Consider the following 22,694-nt stretch of genomic DNA (forward strand, 5'->3'; position numbering starts at 1 on the left):
GAGGCTAAAAGTCAGTGAAGGCGGTGCCCGGGTCTGCCGACTGGACCGATGGGGCGGGCATCCCCGGCAGGCAAGCTGGAAGCCCAGCCCCATCACAGAACTGACTCCTTGGACTCGGGGGTGCTGGCCGCAAGGCCGGTGGGGTTTGGGTGTGTCACCAAGGGTGACGTCTCCTCCTCCGACTTGCAGTTGGGGATGGCCTCCACTTTGACCTCGCTCAGCTCCTGCTCGCCTCTCTTCATCGCCTTCTGATTCAGGTGGTGGAGGATGCCTGCACCCAGGGCATCACCCTCCACGTTCACCACGGTGGTGGTGCGGTCCCTGGGGGGAAGAGAACAGGCAGGCATTACAGCCAATGCTGCCTGGAGCCACCAGGGGGCGGATGTCGCCTTGGGCTGAGCCACCAGGAAGCTGTGACACTGAGGGAGAGCAAGCTAGTAAGGGCACAGGGCCTCCCTTGATGCTAAAGTGATTTTCTCCAAATACTGTTTTGTTTTTTTTTTTTGCGGTACGCGGGCCTCTCACTGTTGTGGCCTCTCCCGTTGCGGAGCACAGGCTCCGGACGCGCAGGCTCAGCGGCCATGGCTCACGGGCCCAGCCGCTCCGCGGCATGTGGGATCTTCCCGGACTGGGGCACAAACCCGTGTCCCCTGCATCGGCAGGCGGACTCTCAACCACTGCGCCACCAGGGAAGCCCCTCCAAATACTTTTTATGAAAGTAACAGATCCTCAAGAAAACTTGGGAAAAAGAAAAGTACAAAGGAGAAAACAAAACTCACTCTGCGCCCCCCCGCCCCATACTCCACAACCCTGAGTGAACCAGTATTGAACTCTGGATCTGTTTCCTTCCAGAAATCTTTCAATGTATGCATTTCATGTGTGAGACACCATCGTATAAAAGTTACAGATAGCTGGGATGATCGCATAGATTCCGTCCTGGGTCCAGCTTCTCTCCCACTCACGGTTGCGCTGTGGGAACCTGCCTTCTTGGTCTCACTTTGACACTGCATCTCTACTGAATTGTAACCTCCGCATGCTTTCCCTGGCTGGTGGCAAACACCATCTCACAGAGAACAGCGCTGTCCTTTCCAGAAGCTTGTCTTCCCAGACCCCCATAACCATCCCCCATCCCTGGGGCTCAGAGGAAGTATTGTGCCCATTCTGAAGAAAGGGGGAAAATGTGACCTTGCCCGCAGCACTGGAGAAGCTGAGGGCTGTGGAATCAGAGGTCGTGGTGGTACAGGGCTCCTGTGACTGCAGGTCTCGCCTGGGCAGCCCGCTTGGCGCCCTGCGTCCCTCGTCCTGGCTAAGCGCCCCTTCGTGATTGTACTTCCCACGTAGAGGAAACAGCGGGGTGAGGAAGGAGGCAGGGCCTCAGACACGCAGCTCTGGTCCCCTCCAGCTCACCGCAACATACCATCGCAGGGACTGAGTTCCCTCCCAAGTGCTCTCTGGACAAGGTGGGTCTCCAAGGCACATGTCACAATTTCACCCCCGAGGAGCTGTAGGGATTCTGAGAAGCCCCTTCAAGTCTCCAGGGCTTAAACACAAGATTGGAAACCACCATTCCCAACCACCATGGGTAGAGCCACGAGCCCAGGGCCAGGCTCCAGTGTTTAGGGTATCCCATGCCCAGCTCTGACTAGCCTGGCCAGGAGTGTCTTTCTTCCCCAGTGTTGATTGAACGCTCTCCCATGTGCCTAGAACTCTTCTATGTGCTGTGCATGTGTTAACGCATTTAGTCTCCACCATAACTCTGGTGTAGGTTCTGTTCTTATCCCCATTTGACGGATGGGCAGACCAAAGCACAGATGGTTCATATCATACAACTAGTAAATGGCAAAGCTGGGATTTGAACCCAGGTACCCGGGCTCCAGTGTTCATTTTCTTATTCACAGGCTCTACTGTCCAACATCAGTACCTCAGCGGACCTTCCCTATAAAACAGGTATTGTTTGTATCTGAGAAAGGTATCATGGGACTCAAGGAAGCAACACTCAGAAACTGTTCTGTGTCTTTATGGGAGCCCTGGTAATGGTCACCTGGATCACAGTTCCTTCCTAACTCCGCTCCTGAGCCCAAGCCATGGCATTCGCATTAGCTGGGCTCATCTTTTCTCCCCTTGCAGAAATCACTCCTTGGACGTTCCAGGCCAAGGATGATCATTCCCGAAGGCTCACTGCTCCAATGGCTATGACCCCTATGCAGCCAACAATCTCCATAGTCCCTTGGGCCCCTGGCTTTCCTGAATGTTCTGAGCAAGTTCTCAGTAATGACATGTTTTAAGTTTCTCTGCATGCCCCAGGCCAGCGGAGCGCCAAGCTTCTAGGGAGCTCATTACAGACTTTCTTTTATTCGGTGCCCTTAGGACTTGCTACTTACACAATCCAGTCCACAGCCAGGATCAGAGAGAGGTCCTGAGTGGGCAGCCCAATGGCCTCCAGGATAATGGCGATGGTGAGGACCCCTCCAGCTGGCACGCCTGCTGCTCCAACACTGGATGCTGTGGCTGTCACTCTAGGGGATGGGACAGCAGGATCAGCCATTAGCCCAGAGTATGAGGGGGCACAGAGACATGCAGAACATGGCAGCCATGGCTTGGAAACTGAAGACCACACAACCCTAGAGTCTGTCAGCTGTGCCCTTGAGAGAGGTTTCACTCTCTTCAAGTAATGAATTCACGCTGTTCTCAGTTTACAAATGAGACACCCGAATCATGGTGAGATTGGTATTCACAAAGATTTTCCTAAGGAAATCACAAGAAAAAGACCTCAAGTTTTGAACCAGGCCTAATGATGAAGGAAAGACCACAGAACTTACAGAATGGTGAAAATCTGCCCTGCTTTCAGCTCCACGTTGTTGAGCTGGGCAATGAACACTGCGGCCACACACTGGAAGATGGCTGCGCCGTCCATGTTCACAGTGGCCCCGATGGGGAGGATGAACCTGCCGATCCTCTTGTCTACACCATTGTTTTCTTCAATGCACTTCATCATAGAGGGAAGGGTTGCAGAGCTGGAAAAACAAACAACCAACCATGAGAATAGTCCTTCCTCGCCAGGCTAACATAGTACTCAGCTCAGACCTGGGAACAGAGCAATTGGCACCATCCTACTTTATGGTGCTCTCCCCTTGAAATAAGAGAAATATCAGAATTGTTGCAGAGTTTCTGTCACACGTGGGGTTTTGTTAACTCCCAAAGTATTCAAAATTGGACTCCTTAGATTTACCTGTTTTTTTTTTTTTAACCTGGATACCCCTGTTCCAAATTTCTCAAGAACCACACATTGTCTCATGGTACAAAATGTGCGTCTCCCCTCTTGAATGTTTTTCCTCCCAAAAAGTAAAAGGCAAACTATGATTTTTGTTTCTTTTAGACCAAGAAGCCGAGATGGCTCTGAGAGTTTAGAAGGAGTAACTGTTTTTCTAGATTACAAAGAAGAAGACCCGCTCTCTCCAGCGGGCTCTGCAGATTCTGCAGAGTGTGGCTGGCACAGCTGAGAGTAGGCTTGTTTCTGCCTAAGCTGGAGACACTTACCTGCTTCGTTCTTTCCCCCCACTACCTTGTCATATACATAGCCAGTCAGGATGGGAGGAAACATGCAGTAGGGAGGCAAAAACTAAATGTGTGAGTGAAACGATGTGCTGCCATCCTTTGAAAGTTTCCTTTAATGTATTTGGAAAGCCCAATTTTTGTGTGAAGGATTTCAAATAATGACAAGGTCCATCTTTTGTGCTAAATGAGATAATCCCACAATACTGTGGACTCCTAGAGAGCTGAGCATGCATGCCTCACCAGGATGCCTTGGTCTTATTTAGGAAATAATTCACCCATCCAAAGGGAGAAAGAATTGGGCAGGTATCATTCTAGAAACTTCCCTGCAGTGAGTTTTTTTTTTTAACATCTTTATTGGAGTATAATTGCTTTACAATGGTGTGTTAGTTTCTGCTTTATAACAAAGTGAATCAGCTATACATATACATATATCCCCGTATCTCTTCCCTCTTGCTTCTCCCTCCCTCCCACCCTCCCTATCCCACCCCGCTAGGTGGTCACAAAGCACTGAGCTGATCTCCCTGTGCTATGCGGCTGCTTCCCACTAGCTATCTATTTTACGTTTGGTAGTGTATACATGTCCATGCCACTCTCTCACTTTGTCACAGCTTACCCTTCCCCCTCTCCGTGTCCTCAAGTCCATTCTCTAGTAGGTCTGCATCTTTAATCCCATGCAATGCGTTTTAAGTAGCTGCCTTCTTACACTTAGGCAGAGGTCTAATTAGGGTGAAGACCCATAGTTGGACTAAGTAATGGTCCAGTTGACCTCTAAGCAGCAAGAAGGAGAAGGGAATGAGGCAATCCCTCATTCTGGCAATCCTAAAAATCCACTTCCAAAGAGCTGTGGGGCTGGTAGTACAAAAAAATCAGATGACACCAATTTAGAGTCTTCAAGAAATTAAAATATGTCAAGATGATGGTTGTGCATCCACCACAGGCTCATCTGGTTCCATAGTAATACAGCTCAGAGCAGCCAAGGGCACCTGAAATCCACTCACCTGGAGCAGGTGGCAAATGCTGTTGCAAATGGTGTGAGGAGGCCCAGGAGGAACCTGAATGGGTTTTTTCTCGTGAAGACAAAATAAATAAGTGGCAGAACAATTCCTCCGTGAATAAAATGGCCCAATATAGATGTGAAGATATATTTCCCCAGGCTGGTCACCAGCACAATGATGTCCTTCATTTCCACAATCTTGCTTCCAACCAGGAACATGATGCCCACAGGTACGTACCTAGGACATGAGCAAAGGGCACTGGTCAGTAAGGGTGCTGATGCTGGGGCTGAGAGATGTAGGCCTTTCCTGTCACAGAACGCAGGGACTCTCAACTCGGTGGTCTTCACCTCTCCCTAGGATGACCCTAAGGAACAGAAAAGGATGGGGGTATACCGCACCCATTTTACAGGCCATGAAACTGAGTAAAACTAACATGATCGCTCATTGTGGGTGATGGAGTCAGGACTAGGACACAGACTTCGTTCCCCTTGGATATTGTATGTTCTTAACAGCTGGATGCAACCAACCATATGGGCTCCCAAGTGGAAAGCAAGGAACTCTTCAAGAGCAAAGCCTCTGGGGCTGTGAGCTTGACTTTCAGCTTTGCTCAGGATTGTTCTGAGAACTTAGAAACACAAAAGACACCTATTTTGCAGAATTGCTGTGATACAGAATTGAGCCAAAGCTGGGCCTTTTGTGAAGTTTTAAATTCTTTGTGGTTTGGAAAACATGATTCTGTGGGAAAAAGTCATTAACAATGACCCTCTGGGAACACTCCTGGAGCGTGAAGATTTTCTTAATGGCAGGATGGGAAGAAGGAAGGGAAGAAATGAACTACGGGTGCTACAAAGAACAAAAGTCTGCTGTTTTGAATTTAATATAAATTGAGGCAGAATTTTATAACTATCGACTTTATTTGTAAATTTTAATTATATACATAATAGTGTCCCACGGTTCAAATTTTAAAGGGTACAAAAGGGTGAAGTCTGCCTCCCACCTCTGTACCCAAGTACTCATCTTCCTTCCAAGGAGAGAGCCAATGTCACTGGTTTCTTGAGTTTTCTTCCCAGAGATATTCTAAGCAGTATTACTTTAAAATCCCATAGTAATACATGAAAACATTCTCCTTTCAAAAAATTAAAACATTATAGATTAGGCCAACATCTTTAGGGACCATCCTCAAGCCAGCCCCATCCTCTGATAACCACTCCTACTTCCTATGCATGCATAGGCAATTTTTGGGCAACAGACCTCTCACTGCGGTTAAGACACTCAGCTGGGTCTGCCCTTCCAAATATCTGCTTCTGTAACTAATACATCACATTGAAGGAATGACTGTAAATTGGTTTCCAGATTGAAAACAAATGTCTTAACATACGAACATCACTTTCTTGCGCAGTTTCCTTTCATCCAACCTTTGGGAGGATTTTAGACTAAAAAAATAAGCCAGGAAAAGAACTCGACGTGATGAAAACATTTTTTCCTTTCTGAAAATACTTTTTTCCCCTGAACAACAGCAGTCATATGAAGTGTCATGTTTACAATATAGAGTCAGACTCTGGAATTTTGGGGTGAGCAAGAAAATTTGGTTAAGCAAGATAAACACCACCAGGGGAGGCTCCGAACTTGGCTTCCCACCGAATCTCAAACTTTCTTACCAAATTCCAGGCTTCTCTCCTAAAATCAGTGCAGCTGCCATCCCAATGCCATCTAAGAGAGAGACGTTCTGGGATATTTAAGGGTTGACAATAAGGAAGATGCTTTGTGCACAAAAGGATAAACTAGTTTCTCAGCAACGAATGGGTAGAAGCTAAAACCCACAAAGTCTGGCTTGAGTGAAACAGCAGGATAAAGCTTCTGAGGCATTGGCACTGAAATCGGTATGATTTCTGAGAAGTGACTTTAAGAGATCTTGTCAACTTTTTCCTTGTTAGCCAGAAATCAATCTGATGGTTTTTATTAAACAATTACCCTTTCATTGATATTACATACAGAAACATTCACATAAAGGAAAGACCATTCCAAGTTTACATATATGTACGGAGTGAAGATGGATTTACCCTCCATGTTGTAAAATACTATAGGAAGGGGCCCTTCTGAAGCTTGAAGTCTATCCTTTAAAGTGAAATGAGCCTTATTTTATACAACAGATAGCAAATTTATGGAATTCATTGCCCCACAAGATGATATGGGCATCCCATGTGATATGGGATGGTGGTGGGGCTCATAGATAAATCCCCAATGATAAAACCCAGGGGTCATTGTGGGTGATGAGGAAGTGATTGGTAACCATGACACATGCCTGTTTCTCTGAGGTCCTTCACCCCTTGTACCAAGACTGGCCTGTGGTACATCAACCACATACAGAGCACTGGTCCAGGTGGTCCCACAGGGGTGACCTAGAACAGCTAAGTCAGGTTCTTTTCTGGATGGCAGGAGAAATGAGAGAGACAGCAGGTGGCAGGGTGACACTCACCACATAATCCATGACACCAGCACCATCGTCGCCTCATTGAGGGCATTGAAAAAACGAATGAGCTCTTCTCCTTCAGAGCCGAGTTTCTTCAGAGCCACTCCTAACACCAGGGCAAAAAGGACCAATCCTAAAATGTTCATACCTTCAATTTCGGTGCCAATGGGGATCTGTAGGATCAGAGGGGACAAAGGGTCTAAGTTTACAACAGATGACTGAGAATTAAAGAGTGCATTTGCTCGTTGTCTCTGCCAGACTGAAACACTGTGCCCGGAAGGAGGAAAGGCTCATATTTTCTTTAACCCTCAGTGATTTCACAAATCAAGGGGCAGGAAACTCAAGGAGAGATGGAGTCTGAGGATATGGAAGTCAACAAACAAAATCTTCACCTAGTTGTTAACTCTGAAAGCTGTTCAAAATGGGCCTAGGTTGAAGCAGAAAGTAGTGAGCTCATCATCACTGGATATATTCAACTAGAGGTTGGACAATCACTTCAAAGGGTTGCTTTTAAAAGAAGAGCTGATTGGTGAAAAGGTCCTTCAGATCAAGAGTCAGTGATTGTAACTTTGCCTCCTACATGTCAACAAATTCTTTGTTGCTAGGCTCTTACCATAGTCTCCTCACTGATGAATTTCAAAAAAGATGTTCAGAATCAACATGGATATTTTCAAGATATTCTTTCCTAAATCACTGACTTAAAATGTACAGGTATAATCTATTCTGTTTTTCCAGCAGTGCTGAATCTCACTACTCTAAGCATATGTTTGAGGAACATTTTATTCCATCACAACACATTATGAAATTCTGAACAGGAAACATGTCAGCGTGGCAAAAACCGAAAGAGCATTTTTACCACCGTTCTAGTCTGAACCCTAGTCCCAGCTCTGATACTAAATAACTTCTCTGAGCTTCAGGTGCTTCATCTGCAAGATGAAGTGAAATGGACTAAACTAATAGCTTTCGACTTTTTTTAAAAAGTAGAACTTTTCCTTCAATCAAAGAAAGGCTGGTAGGACTCAGAGCCACTCAAGCCCTAAGGAGGTATACTAGAGGGTAGGGAAGGGCAAAGTCCCTCCTTCTCCCCATGGCAGCTCCATGGCTGGACTGAATAATTCTTGAGGTCCCTTGTCCCTTCCAGCTATATAGCGTGAAGGCTGGGACTTAGCTCAGTGTCTGGTAAACAACAGGTACTCAAAAATACTTGTGAATGGGGGCTTCCCTGGTGGCGCAGTGGTCGAGAATCTGCCTGCCAATGCAGGGAACATGGGTTCGAGCCCTGGTCTGGGAAGATCCCACATGCCGCGGAGCAACTAGGCCTGTGAGCCACAACTACTGAGCCTGCGCGTCTGGAGCCTGTGCTCCTTAACAAGAGAGGCCGCGACAGTGAGAGGCCCACGCACCGCAATGAAGAGTGGCCCCCGCTTGCCACAACTAGAGAAAGCCCTCGCACAGAAACGAAGACCCAACACAGCCAAAAATAAATAAATACATTTATATAAAAAAAAAACTTGTGAATGAATGATGGTTATAGTGAGTTAAAGCCCCAAGACAAATTCTATGTGCAGGCATAGGTTAAATCACCTATTAATTATATTTCAGAATAGCAGAAGGGGTGTTATAAAATTATTTTTTCTAAGAAAGGGGGCAGTAGTTCCAATTCAATGAAATGGATCCACTAAACAAGGTAAATGGCCAAAGGAGCAAACCTAACCCGTGTGTTTCAAACAGCCCATTCAAACCCCAAAGTCTTCAGTCCAGCTGAGAAAAACAGGCATCGCGTATGCTCCTTCAGTTATGAAGCATTATTTGTGCTGTAAGTATTTGCCACAAGTGATCTCAGAAAAAGTTTTACCTTTTCACGGGTTATGTTTCCAGTGCTTGTGTTGTGGGTCACCTCTCTATAGTCGGTTGCATACTGTGAACGAAAGAAAGAAAAACTCCTCTCAGTTCACAGCTGAAGACCACCTGGAGGAACCGAGAGGACTGCTTGCTACTCTGTCCTTCTTCATTGCAGGTCTTCTGGGCATTCCTCACTTGGCTGGCCTGACAAGGGCCTCTGAGGACTGTGCAAAAGTTACTTAAGACCAAGGCAGCATGCACTCCAGACTTCTGGTTATTTAGGAAGCCAGGGAAATGGGGAGGATTTCCTATGTCCCCTGGTCGCTGGTTTGGAGAAGGTCTGCACACTTTCAAGCTGATGGTTTGATACCTCAAACAGCTTAGAGTTCATATTATTTGGGGAAACTTGGAATTCATTCCACAATGCCGAAGTACACTTTTCGATGTGTTATTTTATTTTCATTCATTTATTTATGCTCCACTATGTTCCAGAACTTATTTGAGCCTGACTGCTTTTCAGCATCTGTTTCTAATCTGCCTTCAGCCTCCACTCCCCAAAGCAAAGGCTGGAAGGCAAGACAGCATTTTCGTGCTAAGTCTTGGGAGACCACTCATCAGAGGTGAAACGTCCCTCCAACTCTGGTCCTGCAGTTGACTTCACACACTTCTGCCCGACGCACACTGTTGTCTCCCTGGGGCAGTATGCATTATCATTGAGGGGACTCTGTTATAAGACACCCTTCCTGACCCTTCTAAGGACACCTGGCTTCTGAACTGTTAAGAGGAGTCCCTTAGAGGATTCAGACCCAGAGGCTTGCTTTGAACTGGCCTTTAAAGAGCTCTGGTCTCTCTCAGCTTTGACTTATCAAGCTTTCAGACGGGTAGAGATGTTCAGCTGTCCCATGATTAAGCATGGCAGGGCAAACAAAACCCACCCCACACCTTCTGTGCCAGGCACTGAAAGCCCCGCAAACCTTGTATTTTTCTCCTAGCCCATATTATACATACAAGCCACAGCTATGTTTATATGCAGGGTTTTTTTTGTTTGTTTGTTTGTTTGTTTGTTTTAAAGAGAGGCTGTAAGTAGAAACAGAAAAGTCTTGGCTTGAATAAGGCAATCAGTTTAGTCCATCTAATCTAGACCTTTATATTCTTTCTCTATATAAAGCATGGCTGCAGGGGAGTTACTTGAAGAATTGCTAAAATTAGGGAAAAACTGGAAACAACCATCAACAAGGGACTGGTTGAGTAAAATTATGATACTCTCATACAGTGGAATACAGCCAATAACTTATGCAGAAGGATATTTACTGACATGAGAAAATGTTAACAATAAGAGCAGGTTACAGAACAATATGTGTAGCACGTGTACATACTAGCAATGTTATGTAGTATAATTATTTTAAAATTATGTGAATGTGCACATGTATAGAAAAAACATACTGGAAGAATGTATACCAAAATGTTAATGGGTAGCTCTAGGTAGTGATTATGGGCGATTTTTATTTTCTTCTACTTTTTTGCACTTTATTTTTATTTTTTGCAAGGAGCATACGTTATCCCTATAATCAGAAAAAAAGATTAAAATGTATTTTAAAAAAATTCTAGGGAATTCCTTGGTAGTCCAGTGGTTCGGATTTGGTGCCTCCACTGCAGGGGGCACAAGTTCAATCCCTGGTCAAGGAACTAATGTCCCACAAGCCACACAGTACAGCCAAAAAAAAAAAAAAAAAAAATCTAAAATATTTAAGAGCTCCCAAAAATGTGATTTGAGGGTATTAGGTGATATGAAAAGATACTGGAACTAGTGGGATATTTTGGAAAAATTTTTGGTTTCTTGTTGTTTTGTTTGTTTTCACTCCAGGGGTATATCTATAAATTTTAGGCCAATGATACTAAGTGTTGTTAACAACACAACCCTCCCTGTTCCACCTTACCTAACTCTATAGCAGTAATTTATACATAACCCACCCCTCCCCAAAGTTTCATATTTTCAGCAAAGCATCAAGCTTACCGTACGGAAAGCTGCAACCACAAGATTTGAGGGAAACAGGTTTCTGTTGGAAAAGAAAGCATTTTGTCAGTATTCTTAAAATTCGGCATTCAAAGTGTCCACTTTAAGATGCCCATTCCTGACAGCCTGACACACAGGGTTCCCTCTTTCCCCACGTCCAGTTTTTACTGCCATCTTCTGCTTGATCCAAGCACCCACTGTGCTTCGGCCGCGGGGCCCCAATAGATACTTTGAGGGCACTGATCTTTATCCTCATCTCCCTCATGGTGCCCCTGGATATTTAGGTAAAGCTGTGTCCAAGGAAACTGGAATAATTGCATCACTTTCCTTTCCCCTAGAGGCTAAGCCCTAGTGCAGTGATTTTCAACAGGGAGTGGCACTGTCCACTAGTGAAATCCAAAGGAGTGTTTTGTTGTTGTAATAACTGGGGGGCATTCCTGGAACTGGGGGGGGTGTGTTCAGGGGGAAGTGCCAGGTCCCAGCCATTTGTTCTGCTAAATATCAGTCTGAAGGTAAAGCTGTCCCATTAATGGTGACTCTAAACTCAGAAGCAAGCACCTAACCATTTTGGTTTAGAGCATTCACATCCTGACATTATTTTTATTATAAATTACTCTCCTTTAGTATTTTTTCTTTTTTAAAACTTTATAGCATACTTACATTTTTATTTCTATTTTTAAAAATATATAATATCCCCTTCTACCTATTTCTCCCACTCTCCACCCCCACCTCTGGTAACCACCAAGCTGGTAGGTTTTTTATATTACAGTCAAGTCATATTGATGTTTGAAATTATGTGTGTGTAGGTAAATTCTATTTATGGATTTCATTTCAGGATGAAGGATAGTATAAAATATTTGTTATAAAAGGAGAGCAGTAGAACTGATCCAGTTAAACTAGATTTTGAAACCAAAATCTATTCATGCACACAGTTTTTATAGAGGGCCTCCTTTGGATCATATATTGTACAGATGCTGGTCATGATATACAAGAAAATCCCACTGATAATCCATTTGTTCTACCCACTTCCTATAAGAATAAGTCTAGAAGAGTAAAAGACCATCTTTTACAATTTGTGCCAACCTTATCCACTCATTCTTACTTCTGTGGTTGAGTTGTTCATGGCACTAGAATCTCTAGGCAACTATTTACATGCATTCGGTTTCAGAGGTAGGCAGGTCTGACTGTAGCCCAGCTTGGCAAGCAGAGTCTAAGAGGCCTCCTGGTAGTCACACCTTTGTGTAATACCCTCCCCTTCAGTGTGTGTGTCATGGGGGGTGGGGAATGGGTATGACTTGCTTCTAGCCAACAGAATACAGCAAAGGTGATGGGATGTCACTTTTGTGATTTGGTTACATAAACTTGTGGCTTCCATCTTGCTAGAAGACACTCTTTATTGCTTTCTGGGCTTGCATATTTGATGAAACAAGCTACCATATTGGAAAGACCCGTATGACAAGACATGGAGGGTGGCCTCTGGCCAACAGCCAGCTAGGAACTGAGGTTCCCAGTCTGAACCTCAAGGAACTGAATTCTGCCAACAACCACAAGTCCTCAGAAGTGACTCCTTCCCCAGTCAAGCCTTCAGATGAGACCCTAGCTGCAGCAAACACTTTGGTTGCAGCCTTATAATAGACTCTGAAGCAGAAGACCCAGCTAAGCCATGCCAGGATTCCTGATACCACAGATACTATGAGATAATAAATATGTGTGATTTTAAGCTGCTAAATTGGTGGTAATTTGTTATACAACAATAGATAATGAATACACTCACCAAAAGGGTTAACGAGACACAAAAATGACTTCATTAGAACACTCAGGAGGCTTCCAAAGACAGCCAGCATCTAGAGACTGCAACACAGCCTTTCCCATCTTGCTTGTCTATGAAATCTGAATTGCTTTTAACATACTTAGAGAACACCCGAAAGTACACGCCTGTATTTAAACAGACAAAATGTGATCTTCTGTTGAATTAACCATTGCAAAATGGTGATCTTAAGTTTGATTCCTATTACAAGCATATTTACTTTAAAAGAAAGGCAGAAACAGACTAGGCATTTGTATTGACTATTCTTTAGTGTGTAGATGACTAGCAACTTACATTTGCCTCTTATTTCCATTACAAAGCACCCTTCTCAGTCTTGTAGGAGTACATTTGGTATCTCATTTCCATTTGCTACACTAGTTAGAAGCAGAAACAGGCTCTGAGCCAAGGTTTCGCCCATTCTGCATCCACCACAGTAGTTCTCAGACTGAGCTGGCCACCTGCTTCTCCCCCTAAGAAGACAGGGAAGTTAAGGAAAGAGCTGGGTTAGAAGCCCTCTGTCTTCTCCATGGGGGATGATTTCCCCTGCAAATACTTCACATCCTTCAGAAATGAGCTGTTGACCTGCCTGGTGTCTTTAGCATAAGCAATAACCCAACACTGTCTCACCCAGAATGGACCCTAACCCAGAACTTCTAGACCAAACAGCCACTGTTTGGTCAACCTGTTTTCAGACAGTCTACAATATCTAGTCTATAAAATCCAATGGGAACAGAGGGGTATATTCAATACTAGAGTCAAAACAGTGACTCCTGACAAAAAATCAAGTTCCTAAGAACATGATGTGTTCTGGCAGTTTGTTATAAAGTTAAACATACACTTACCATATGAACCAGCAATTCTACTCCTAGACATTTACCCAAGAGAAATGAAAATATATGTCTGCAAAAAGGACCTGTATGAATAACAGCATTATTCATAATAGCTCAAAACTGAATTGTCCATCAACTGATGAATGGACAAATAACATTATGATAAATCCATACAATGGAATCCTACCTGGCAATAAAAAGGAATCAACCTCTAATATACACAACGTGGATAATCTCAACAACATCGTGCTGAGCAAAAGCAGCCAGACAAAGGAAAGTACATGCTGAGCGATTCCATCACCATGAAACTCTAGAAAAAGCAAAATTAATCCATAGTGAGAGAAAGCAAAACTTTCTATCCAAAACCGCCTGGGGCCAGGGATGAAGAGTGGGAATTGCTGAGAAGGGTCATGGGAGACAAAAATGTTCAGTGTCTGGATTGTGGTAGTGATTAAATGGTTTATCTATTTGTCAGAACTCATTGAACTGTACCCCTGAAATGGATGCATCTTTTGTAGGTAAATCATATCTCAAAATTGCTTAAAAAGTTAGGACAAAAGATACAGTGCTAACTGCAAAGGAGATTTGACAACCAAAAAATTACGTACATTCAATGGGATGACTGAACTCTTTTTAGATTACATAACTCAGCTCTCAAATATTGATCCTTTGGAAGGAATCGCCTGCAGGCAGTGAGTTGAACCCACAGAATCACACTCCTTTCCTTCAGTTCCCCTGGTTGCCACAGGCCAGGAGCAGGGGCAGGAGCATGTGAGGCTGCAGGAGTAAGGCAAAACATTTTTCTCTACTCTTCATGGTTTGTGCCTTTGGTGTTGTATTTAAAAAGTCATTGCCATACCAGAGGTCATTTTATGTTATCTTTCAGGAGTTTTACAGTTTTGTGTTTTACATTTAGATCTGTGATCCACTTTTTTTTCTTTTTTAAGAAGTTTTTTTTTTTTAATTTATTATTTTTGGCTGCATTGGGTCTTCGTTGCTGTGCGGGGGCTTTCTCAAGTTGCGGCGAGCGGGCTTTCTGAGTTGCGGTGCGCAGGCTTCTCATTGCGGTGGCTTCTCTTGTTGCTGAGCATGGGCTCTAGGCGCGCAGGCTCAGTAGTTGTGATGCACGGGCTTAGTTGCTCCGCGGCATGTGGAATCTTCCCAGACCAGGGATCGAACCCGTGTCCCCTGCATTGGCAGGCAGATTCTCAACCACTGCGCCCCCAGGGAAGCCCTGATCTGTGATCCATTTTGAGTTAATTTCTGTGAATGGTGCAAGGGCTGTGTCTAGATTCGTTTTTTTTTACGTGTGGATGTCCAGCTGTTACAACGCCATTTGTTGAAAAGATTATTCTTGTGCCACTGTATCACCTTTGTTCTTTTGTCAAAGATCAGTTGACCATATTTACATGGGTCTATTTCTGGGCTCTCTTCTGTTTCATTGACGTATTTGTCTATTCTTTTGCCAACACCACACTGTCTTGATTACTGTAGCTTTGTAGCAAGTCTTACAGTCAGGTGTGTCAGTTCTCTGACTTTGTTCTTCTCTCTGCACCCTTCTTATCTCTCTTTCCTTTGACTTTTAAACAAGATGCTACTGTGAACTCGGGCTTTTTCTTACTCCTGAGCTCTCCTGTATTCAGGGATGAGCTGCTCGTCATGCAAGCAGTTTTGCTCCCCCAGAGCTCTGTCTCCAGGCACTTTTCCCAGCTCCTCACATTGACAGAGTAACTATCTGGGCTTTCAAAATGAGGGACATTTGAGCTGGAAGGGATCTTGGAAATGATCAAATTCAACCCCTCATTTAGTGCCCAGAGACATCAATTTGCTATATCTACCATTCATGTTCCATACAGACCAGCACTCTCCAACAGAACTTTCTATATTTATGCTGTCCAATATGGTAGTTGTGTGGCTATTGAGCACTTGAAATATGGCTAGTGCTACTGAGGGTCTGAATTTTTTGTGGGGGGTGTGCTGTGTTGGGTCTTTGTTGTGGTGTGCGGGCTTCTCATTGCAGTGGCTTCTCTTGTTGTGGAGCACGGGCTCTAGGCGTGTGGGCTTCAGTAGTTGTGGCACACGGGCTCAGCAGCTGTGGCTCTCGGGCTCTAGAGCGCAGGCTCAGTAGTTGTGGCACATGGGCTTAGTTGCTCCGCGGCATGTGGGATTTTCCCAGACCAGGGATCCAACCCATGTCCCCTGCACTGGCAGGCGGATTCTCATCCACTGCGCCACCGGGGAAGTCCTTGAATTTTTTATTTTATTTACATTTAAACTAGTTAAATTTAAATAGCCACTTGTGGCTAGTGTTTATCATATTAGATAGTAGAGATCTGGAATTGTGAGATCCACGGTCTGGAAATCAGAAGGATCAAATGGTTTTCTCAAGCTTACCTCTGCACAGCACTCAATTTCACTGGGTATTAGGGTGCTTCTAACCATTGAGGTTCTTTATTTTACTTAAATCCTCAAATATGTGATTTTTCTGTTATTTGACCCTGAGAAATTTCCTTGAATTACATAATACCAGATATACATTAGACCAAAGTTTTTCAAACATTAGTTGGCCATGGAATCAATTTCCTGGCTCTAACCAGCATTTTATAAAAGATGTAATACATTAGACAGAGTAGAAAAGATCAGCATGTATCACACTTAAAATGTTGTTTTGTAGGGCTTGTGTTTCAGATTGTATATGTGGGAGTGAAGGTGCCTGTATGTGGATATGCCATTATTTAAAATGTATTTCTCATAGTGGGTCTAAGTCAAAAACATTTGCAAAAAATGCCAAGACTGTACTACTAAATCCAGAGACCCAAAACAGACCAAATTGGGAGAGAATGAATGGACGAGCCCTTCCGGTGCTTTAGGAACCTTTGGACACAGCACTTAAAGAAGCAGAAAAACTGGTATGAGCTCAGGCTGAAGTTTTGAAAGCAGAACTTCTGTTAGTGGTACTGTACAGACTGGTGCAGCTCAGCCTGGTGCAGCTCACACCATGAAAAACTTCAGAAATGTTCCTTCTTCATACATCTGGTGTGTTTGTTCTTCTGATCCTATTGTCAAGGGTGGTATGCATTTCCCTGTTCCATATGAGAAGACTGTAAAACAATTTACTTTGGCTTGGTATATTTTTTCTGTTCCAAAAGTATTTCCTTTCATTTAAGTTCAAAAATTCTTTACCGAATTTATGAAAATTTCAAAGACTCTTCGGAACAGGATACGACACTCTATGTACACCTGATAAATATTTATTATCCCTAGTGCTTATTGTTACAGGTTCAGTTAACAGGGATGTGCCCCTTCAGATCTTGGTACCCCCTACAAGGCTGGGAGCAGAGGAAGGGCTGGGGGTGACGGTCTCACACTATGGAGACAGTAGGGGGTAGGGGAGTAACCTATCCTCTTTCTGAGGCCCACATCCAGTTTTAGATTCCAGCCTGAAAGGCTAAGGCTGGGACCCTGGGGTGGGGGACGTTTAAGGAAATAAAGCTAAGAGCAGCACTCATTCTCTATCAAGTAGCCCTCAGCTGTCCCTGAGAGGCTTGGACACACTAGAATATTAGCAACACACTCAAATATTAACTCATTTAATCCTCGTAACAAGTCTAGGTAGTAGCTACACTATTATTAACCTCATTTTACAGATAAGGCAACTGAGGTACAGAGAGGCTAAATGACTTGTCCATACAAGTAGTAAGTGGTAGAGCTGGATTCAAAACCGGGTAGCTGACTTCAGCGTCTGTTCTTCATCACTATCCACACTACCTCTCTGGGTTTATGTTCTTTTCTAAACTATTCAGGCATGGTGTCGAGCTAAAGAATTTTTTTTTTTTAATATTCTAAGCTGCCATTTTTAGTGACTAGTTAGGCTGAGAAACCTCCATTAATTTGGATCCATGTTAGATTCGCTAAGAGTCTTCATCTTGCCTACAGGTTTCTTCGCACCTACTGAAGAAATGTGTTCTTTGCAGCCTGAGAGGCATCATATTCACCCAGTTCTCGGGAAGGAAGGTAAGTCCCTAGCACCACCTTGTGTGAAGGGAAAGGCTCCAAGCACTGTCCACTGTGGAGAAAATGAGCACAAGAAAAGCAATAAAGTCTAGAAAACTGGGCGACAGGCAAAATCTCAGTTGTCTTTACCAGGCACATGGTAGCCCCTTCTGCAAGACAGTGGCCCAGGACCATTCTTCTGGCTGCCAGTGCAGACAGTGTCCCGGGCCCAGGAGCTACCTGCCTCATTGGCAGATAAGCCTCTGGTTTTCCATTTGAAAACCACAAATATTATCACTCAGAGGAATGTCTGAGGTCAGTTGCCTGAATCCTTTCCATTGACAGGTGAAGAAAACTGAGGTCAACTTTGGAGACCAGACATGTGTCATGCAGGGGAAAAAGAAACTGAGATGTCAGGAAGAATATGTGGGGATTTCTGCCCCATTTCAGCATGGAAGGCTCTTCTGTGTTTAGTTTTGATTTTCTCCATTTTCCAAATTTCCTACAGTGTTGATAATATTAGTTCAAAACATAGTCACTGTTCACCTTTTTCTCCAGGCTCCATGTGATTCCCAATATACCTAAAGGCTACATTAGCTTCAAGTCATCTTGAGGTCCCAAACATCCTTTTCTTCCCACTCACTCTCATTTATTTCAGACTATGAAGAGAGAGCCATCCCCATTAACTCATGTGAACCAAAAAAACACAACTGTTCTGTAATCTTGCCCCATTTATAACATGAGCAAGCATCAATTGGGTCAGCCCTATTCTTAGAGCTTTACAGACATAACTCATTTAACCCTCACCACGATCCTGGGAGGCAGGCACTCTCATCATCCCCATTATAAAGATGAGGAAGCCAAGGCACAGAAAGGTATGGACATATCCTAGGACCCACAGTCAGTAAGCGTTGTTAGGGACCAAGAAGTTCCACAATGACTGGGTTCCTGAAGACCTGCTTAGAAGTCACTTTGGGTCACACCCAGTACTGAGTCCCGTACTCTTCCAGGTTCCAAAGCATGGCGCTTGGGCTGCTCAAGAGGAGACCATGACTTTCCCACCTGCCAGTTGCTGTCCACTGTCCTTTCTCAGCTCGCAAAGGGCCTGCTCTAGCCTCACCCCCATGCCCCAGTCTGCTATGCTATTTCTAATACATTGTGTTGGGAAATCAAACCACTTGGCAACGGCATTCTGAATTTCCTAAAAGGCATAATCAGTGTCTGTTAGCTTCATTTCTCTCTGACTTGTAGTTCCATCTTGAAAAACTAAATTAGAAATCATGGCAGAGAGAGGCAGTGGGAGTTTGGGGGCACTCCACGATCTGGAAAGGTCGTGGACTTGAGCAAAGCCTTGGCGGCAGCTGCAATCAGTCACCTGAGACTTTCCCCACTCCTTCCAGGCGTTTAAGTTCTAGGCAGTTACCAGGGGCAGGCCTGCGGGATCATTGAGGTGTTTGCCCACAGAATCTCATATTCACTCACTTGCCCACAGGCAGAAAGGACTGCGCCCTGCCTTTGCCAGGGAACATGCCTGGAGTCACATAAAATTGGCATCCATACAATTGAAAATTGGCATCCATAAAATTTTATGAAACCATAAAATTGGTTTCTTTGATGGAAGCAATTTTAAAATGTTTACCCAGAGAGTCCCCAGACCCAGGAAGCATTTCCACGTGGCTCAGGACCCCATTTCTCCTCAAAAGCTGCTCAATGAGAGTCAAATCCAACCTGCACAGTCACTTTCCTTCACTGAAGAGGCTCAACTCCTCTGCTTACAAGAAGTGAGCGTCTGCCCCGAGCCGACTATACCCTTACCTGGTACACTTACATGCACATCAGAGCGAACATTTCGGAGATGGGACTAGGCCACCAGCATGGCCCCATTTCTATGGCATGTTGACTTGGGGAAGGGAAGAGTGGGAGAAATAGAGCCCTGAACCAGGGGGCATGAGACCCATAGTTCTTCTAATCTCTCTTTCGACAAACCACTCTGTGTCCTTGAGCAAATCACTTAATCTCTGTCTCAGTTTCCCCATACCACCTTCCCTACCTCTATCCATGACCTGCTGGATTAAAGAAGTTTGGCCCTTGGAAGCATTATGAAACACTACCTACCCCCAACAAGCTACGACAAATGTTCTCTTGGTCCTTCCCTGTATTTGTGGACCGAGTCACTGAAAGTCTGTACTTACACTGACCACTAAGCCATAAGGATGGGTCATTCACTTCAGAAGCAGGAGCTGAAGGGGTTTGTATCTAAAACTAGAAAACCATGATCAGGAAATAAGTCCCTTCTGGGGCTGGTGGAATAAGGTAACCCCTCCTTCACCCCCACCCCCGTCCCCTGTTTCTTGGCCATTGCCTCTCTCGGAGATAAAAGAATGCTACTAGCGTCTCTATGGGGTACCACCAGCAGGTCAGAGCATCCACACTCCGAGCCACTAATCCCTGCAAAAAAGACTCCCTTAACCCCATAACCTTCCTCCCTGACTGATATGCTGAAGGTAATAAGCCAAAGGTACTCTCACCCTCAGTAGACTTTTTCAGTACCCACTTAAAAATTAGTCCTCAAACCTTAAGGATCTTTAAAGACTCCAAATATCAAGCTGCTAGACACTAGACAAACGCTGTAGCTCATCAAAGTTCTAATAGGCCACCTCCACCTGTCTTTTTGGTAAGAAGTTTTGGTAAGAACTTTTTGGTCCCTCTCATCAGAGAGGTTTTGCTTTTTGATTTTTTCAATGTAAATTCCTTTGGGTTTTTTTTGTTGTTGTTGTTGTAATTTTATTTATTTGGTTGCACCACACAGCATGTGGGATCTTAGTTCCCTGGCCAGGAATTGAACCCATGTCCCCTGCAGTGGAAGCGCAGAGCCCTAACCACTGGACTGCCAGGGAATTCCTGTTGTAATTAAATGAACACTCTCAATCTTAAGTGGCAGACAGTCATCACATTTTCCAGAAGGAGAAATAGAAACAGCAGGGAGTCAAGTCACTTTGCCCAGAGTTTGCTGTTTTTCACAGCCTCAGCAATGAGGAGATTTGCTTCGGTGACTCAAGACAAAACATATGTCCAAGGCTCTGAATCCAGAATTATTGGAAATCTGGAGGGGGAGCCAGCTGAGGTCCTCACTCAGCTGAACCTGGCCATGTCAGTAAATGCCTCTAGGCTGCAGTTTTCCCATCTGTGAACTCTGGGCTAATGGAGAAACCAAAAGAGGCTGAGGCTTTGGCCAATCCACAAAAACTACACTACATTTCAAGGGTTGAAATGCAACTTCTAAGAGTCACAAAAAGCAGGCAAAGATAAGTGAAGATGCTTCTTTCTCTCTCCTCTCTAGAATTCACATCTTCCCACAAATAAAGCCCCTTGAAACTCATAATACTCTACAATGTTCCTGACTATGGGGATTGACAGCAACCTGTCCCAAGTTCCCAGGAGAGGCATGTTTCTGGGCAATGAGCCCTGCACAACTAACTCCAGCCTTGTTATCCTTGGGTCCACTGACAACTCTTCAAAAAATTGCCAGCTTCCTAACAGCCAAAGGGCTGAAACAGAGGCCATAGATTACAGGCGAGAATGGTCCAACAGGCAAAATTTAACCAATGCTCCCAGAAGCTTTTGGGCACCGTTGGGGGAGAAAATTGGGTGAGGACATTGGGGCGTGGTTGGAACGTTTTCCCTAGTTAAGGCAGCCAGAGAGCATAAGGAGTAAAGTAGAGGTGAGACCGCTGCCTCTTCCCTAACACACTCCCACCTAACGGTAGGACTGGTTCTTGCTAAAAGATGCAGTACCGATCCTTGAGAATGTCAGGTGCGCCCCGGCTGACGTCTGCAAAGGTGTGGTCAATATGCAAAGCCTCCAGACATTATTTTGATATTTAAAAAATGTTAAGAGCCACCAGCAGCCAGTTAAGAATGAACTCTTAGGAGTATATGAGGGTGTATGAGTATGAACTAGAGTGCATTAGAGAGCTGGCGTCTCCCACTGAGCACTCGGCGAGGTGTTGGCTGGCGGGGAAGGGAGGACGTTACCTGGCCAGGTCGAGGAATGAGTCCACTGTCTCTTTGGGGACCGGTGGGGGCCCCGTCTCCTCCAGACCCAGGTCGCTGGACTGAAGGGTCTGCGCGCCAGATCCAGGCTTGATGATGAACGCCAAAGCGACTGCGAGAGCCGAGGCGCCTAGTGTGGTGAGGCCGAAGTAGGCTATGGCGATGCCGCCCAGGCGCCCGAGAGAGCTGGCGTCAAGGGAGGCGGCGCCCGATACCAGGCTGCAGACCACCAGCGGCAGGATGATCATGCGGAGCATGCGGAGCAGCATCTCTCCAGGAAAGGCCAGGTAGGCGACCTGTGTGCGGTTCAGCTTGAGCCCACGCAGCGCCGCGCCCAGGCCGGCGCCCGCCACCACTCCGGACACTGTGAGCAGCACCAGCGCGTGGCGCCGTAGGAAGCCAGCGCAGCGCCGCGCGCGTCCGGCCGTGCTCCCCTGAGCGCCAGGCCCCGCTGCAGGCCCCGCCTGGGCGCTGTCTAGGTAGCCGTTGGTCTCGCTGCTCTTCTCCATGGCGCTACCCGCGGCTCCGAGCTGGAGGAGGCGGGGGACTGGGGCTCCGGAAAAATACGCGGCTCTCAATGAATGGATCAGGCGGAGCTGCCGAGGTCCGCTAGCTGTGCGTAGCGGGTTCTGGGAGCTAGCCCGCGGGGCTCTCCCGGTCTTGGCCCTGGAGCAGGTGCAGGGAGGGCCAGGAGAGACGCGGGAGAGCGGGCTGGAGCCCCGGGGTGAGTGGATCGCGCCGCGCCCAGTCCTGCACGGCGGCCACGGGCCGAAGATGATGTAATGAGGGAGCTCGCAGTTGCGGAGGAGAGGGGGAGCTCTGAGAGACCTGGGCCGGCCCCCTTCACACCCACCGCCCCGCCCCCTCGGCTCCGGCCAATCAGCGCCCGAGAGTCTCCTCCGCGAGCCCCTCGCCCGGCTCCTGGCCACCGGCGCGGGGGGAGGGGCGGCCCGGCCGGGGACGCCTACTGAGGCGGCTGGGGTGCGGGTGTAGCCGGCTAGTCCCGGCGCCCGCAGGCTAGGAGGCCCCGCTAACCGAGGCCCGCTCCCGGCGACCGCGGGGGGGGCGGGGCCTGAGGGACAGCCAGGGCTTGTTGGCACCTGCCGGGGCCGCTCGGGCCGGCCGGGGTCTGGGC

At 46.0% G+C, this 22,694-nt stretch overlaps 1 protein-coding gene across 2 annotated transcripts; it reads right to left on the reverse strand.

The window, feature by feature from the left end:
• Window positions 1–92: 92 nt before the first annotated feature.
• Window positions 93–22,068, reverse strand: SLC1A4 (solute carrier family 1 member 4; the record flags this gene model as incomplete). 2 transcript variants are annotated; one of them, XM_079721494.1, is made up of 8 exons in its annotated part: window positions 93–321; window positions 2,382–2,516; window positions 2,820–3,014; window positions 4,554–4,787; window positions 7,027–7,193; window positions 8,876–8,938; window positions 10,877–10,919; window positions 21,542–22,068. In XM_079721494.1, the coding sequence occupies 8 exons, from the start codon at window positions 22,066–22,068 to the stop codon at window positions 93–95; spliced, it is 1,593 nt and encodes a 530-aa protein (XP_079577620.1). The 2 variants fall into 2 exon arrangements, with proteins under 2 accessions (XP_079577620.1, XP_079577621.1); XM_079721495.1 differs by lacking the exons at window positions 4,554–4,787; window positions 8,876–8,938; window positions 10,877–10,919; window positions 21,542–22,068 and having other exon boundaries at window positions 7,027–7,166.
• Between the last annotated feature and the right edge of the window lie 626 nt (window positions 22,069–22,694).

The sequence above is a fragment of the Hyperoodon ampullatus genome, assembly GCF_949752795.1.
Source record: "Hyperoodon ampullatus genome assembly, chromosome: 15".
Taxonomy (NCBI): Eukaryota; Metazoa; Chordata; class Mammalia; order Artiodactyla; family Ziphiidae; genus Hyperoodon; species Hyperoodon ampullatus.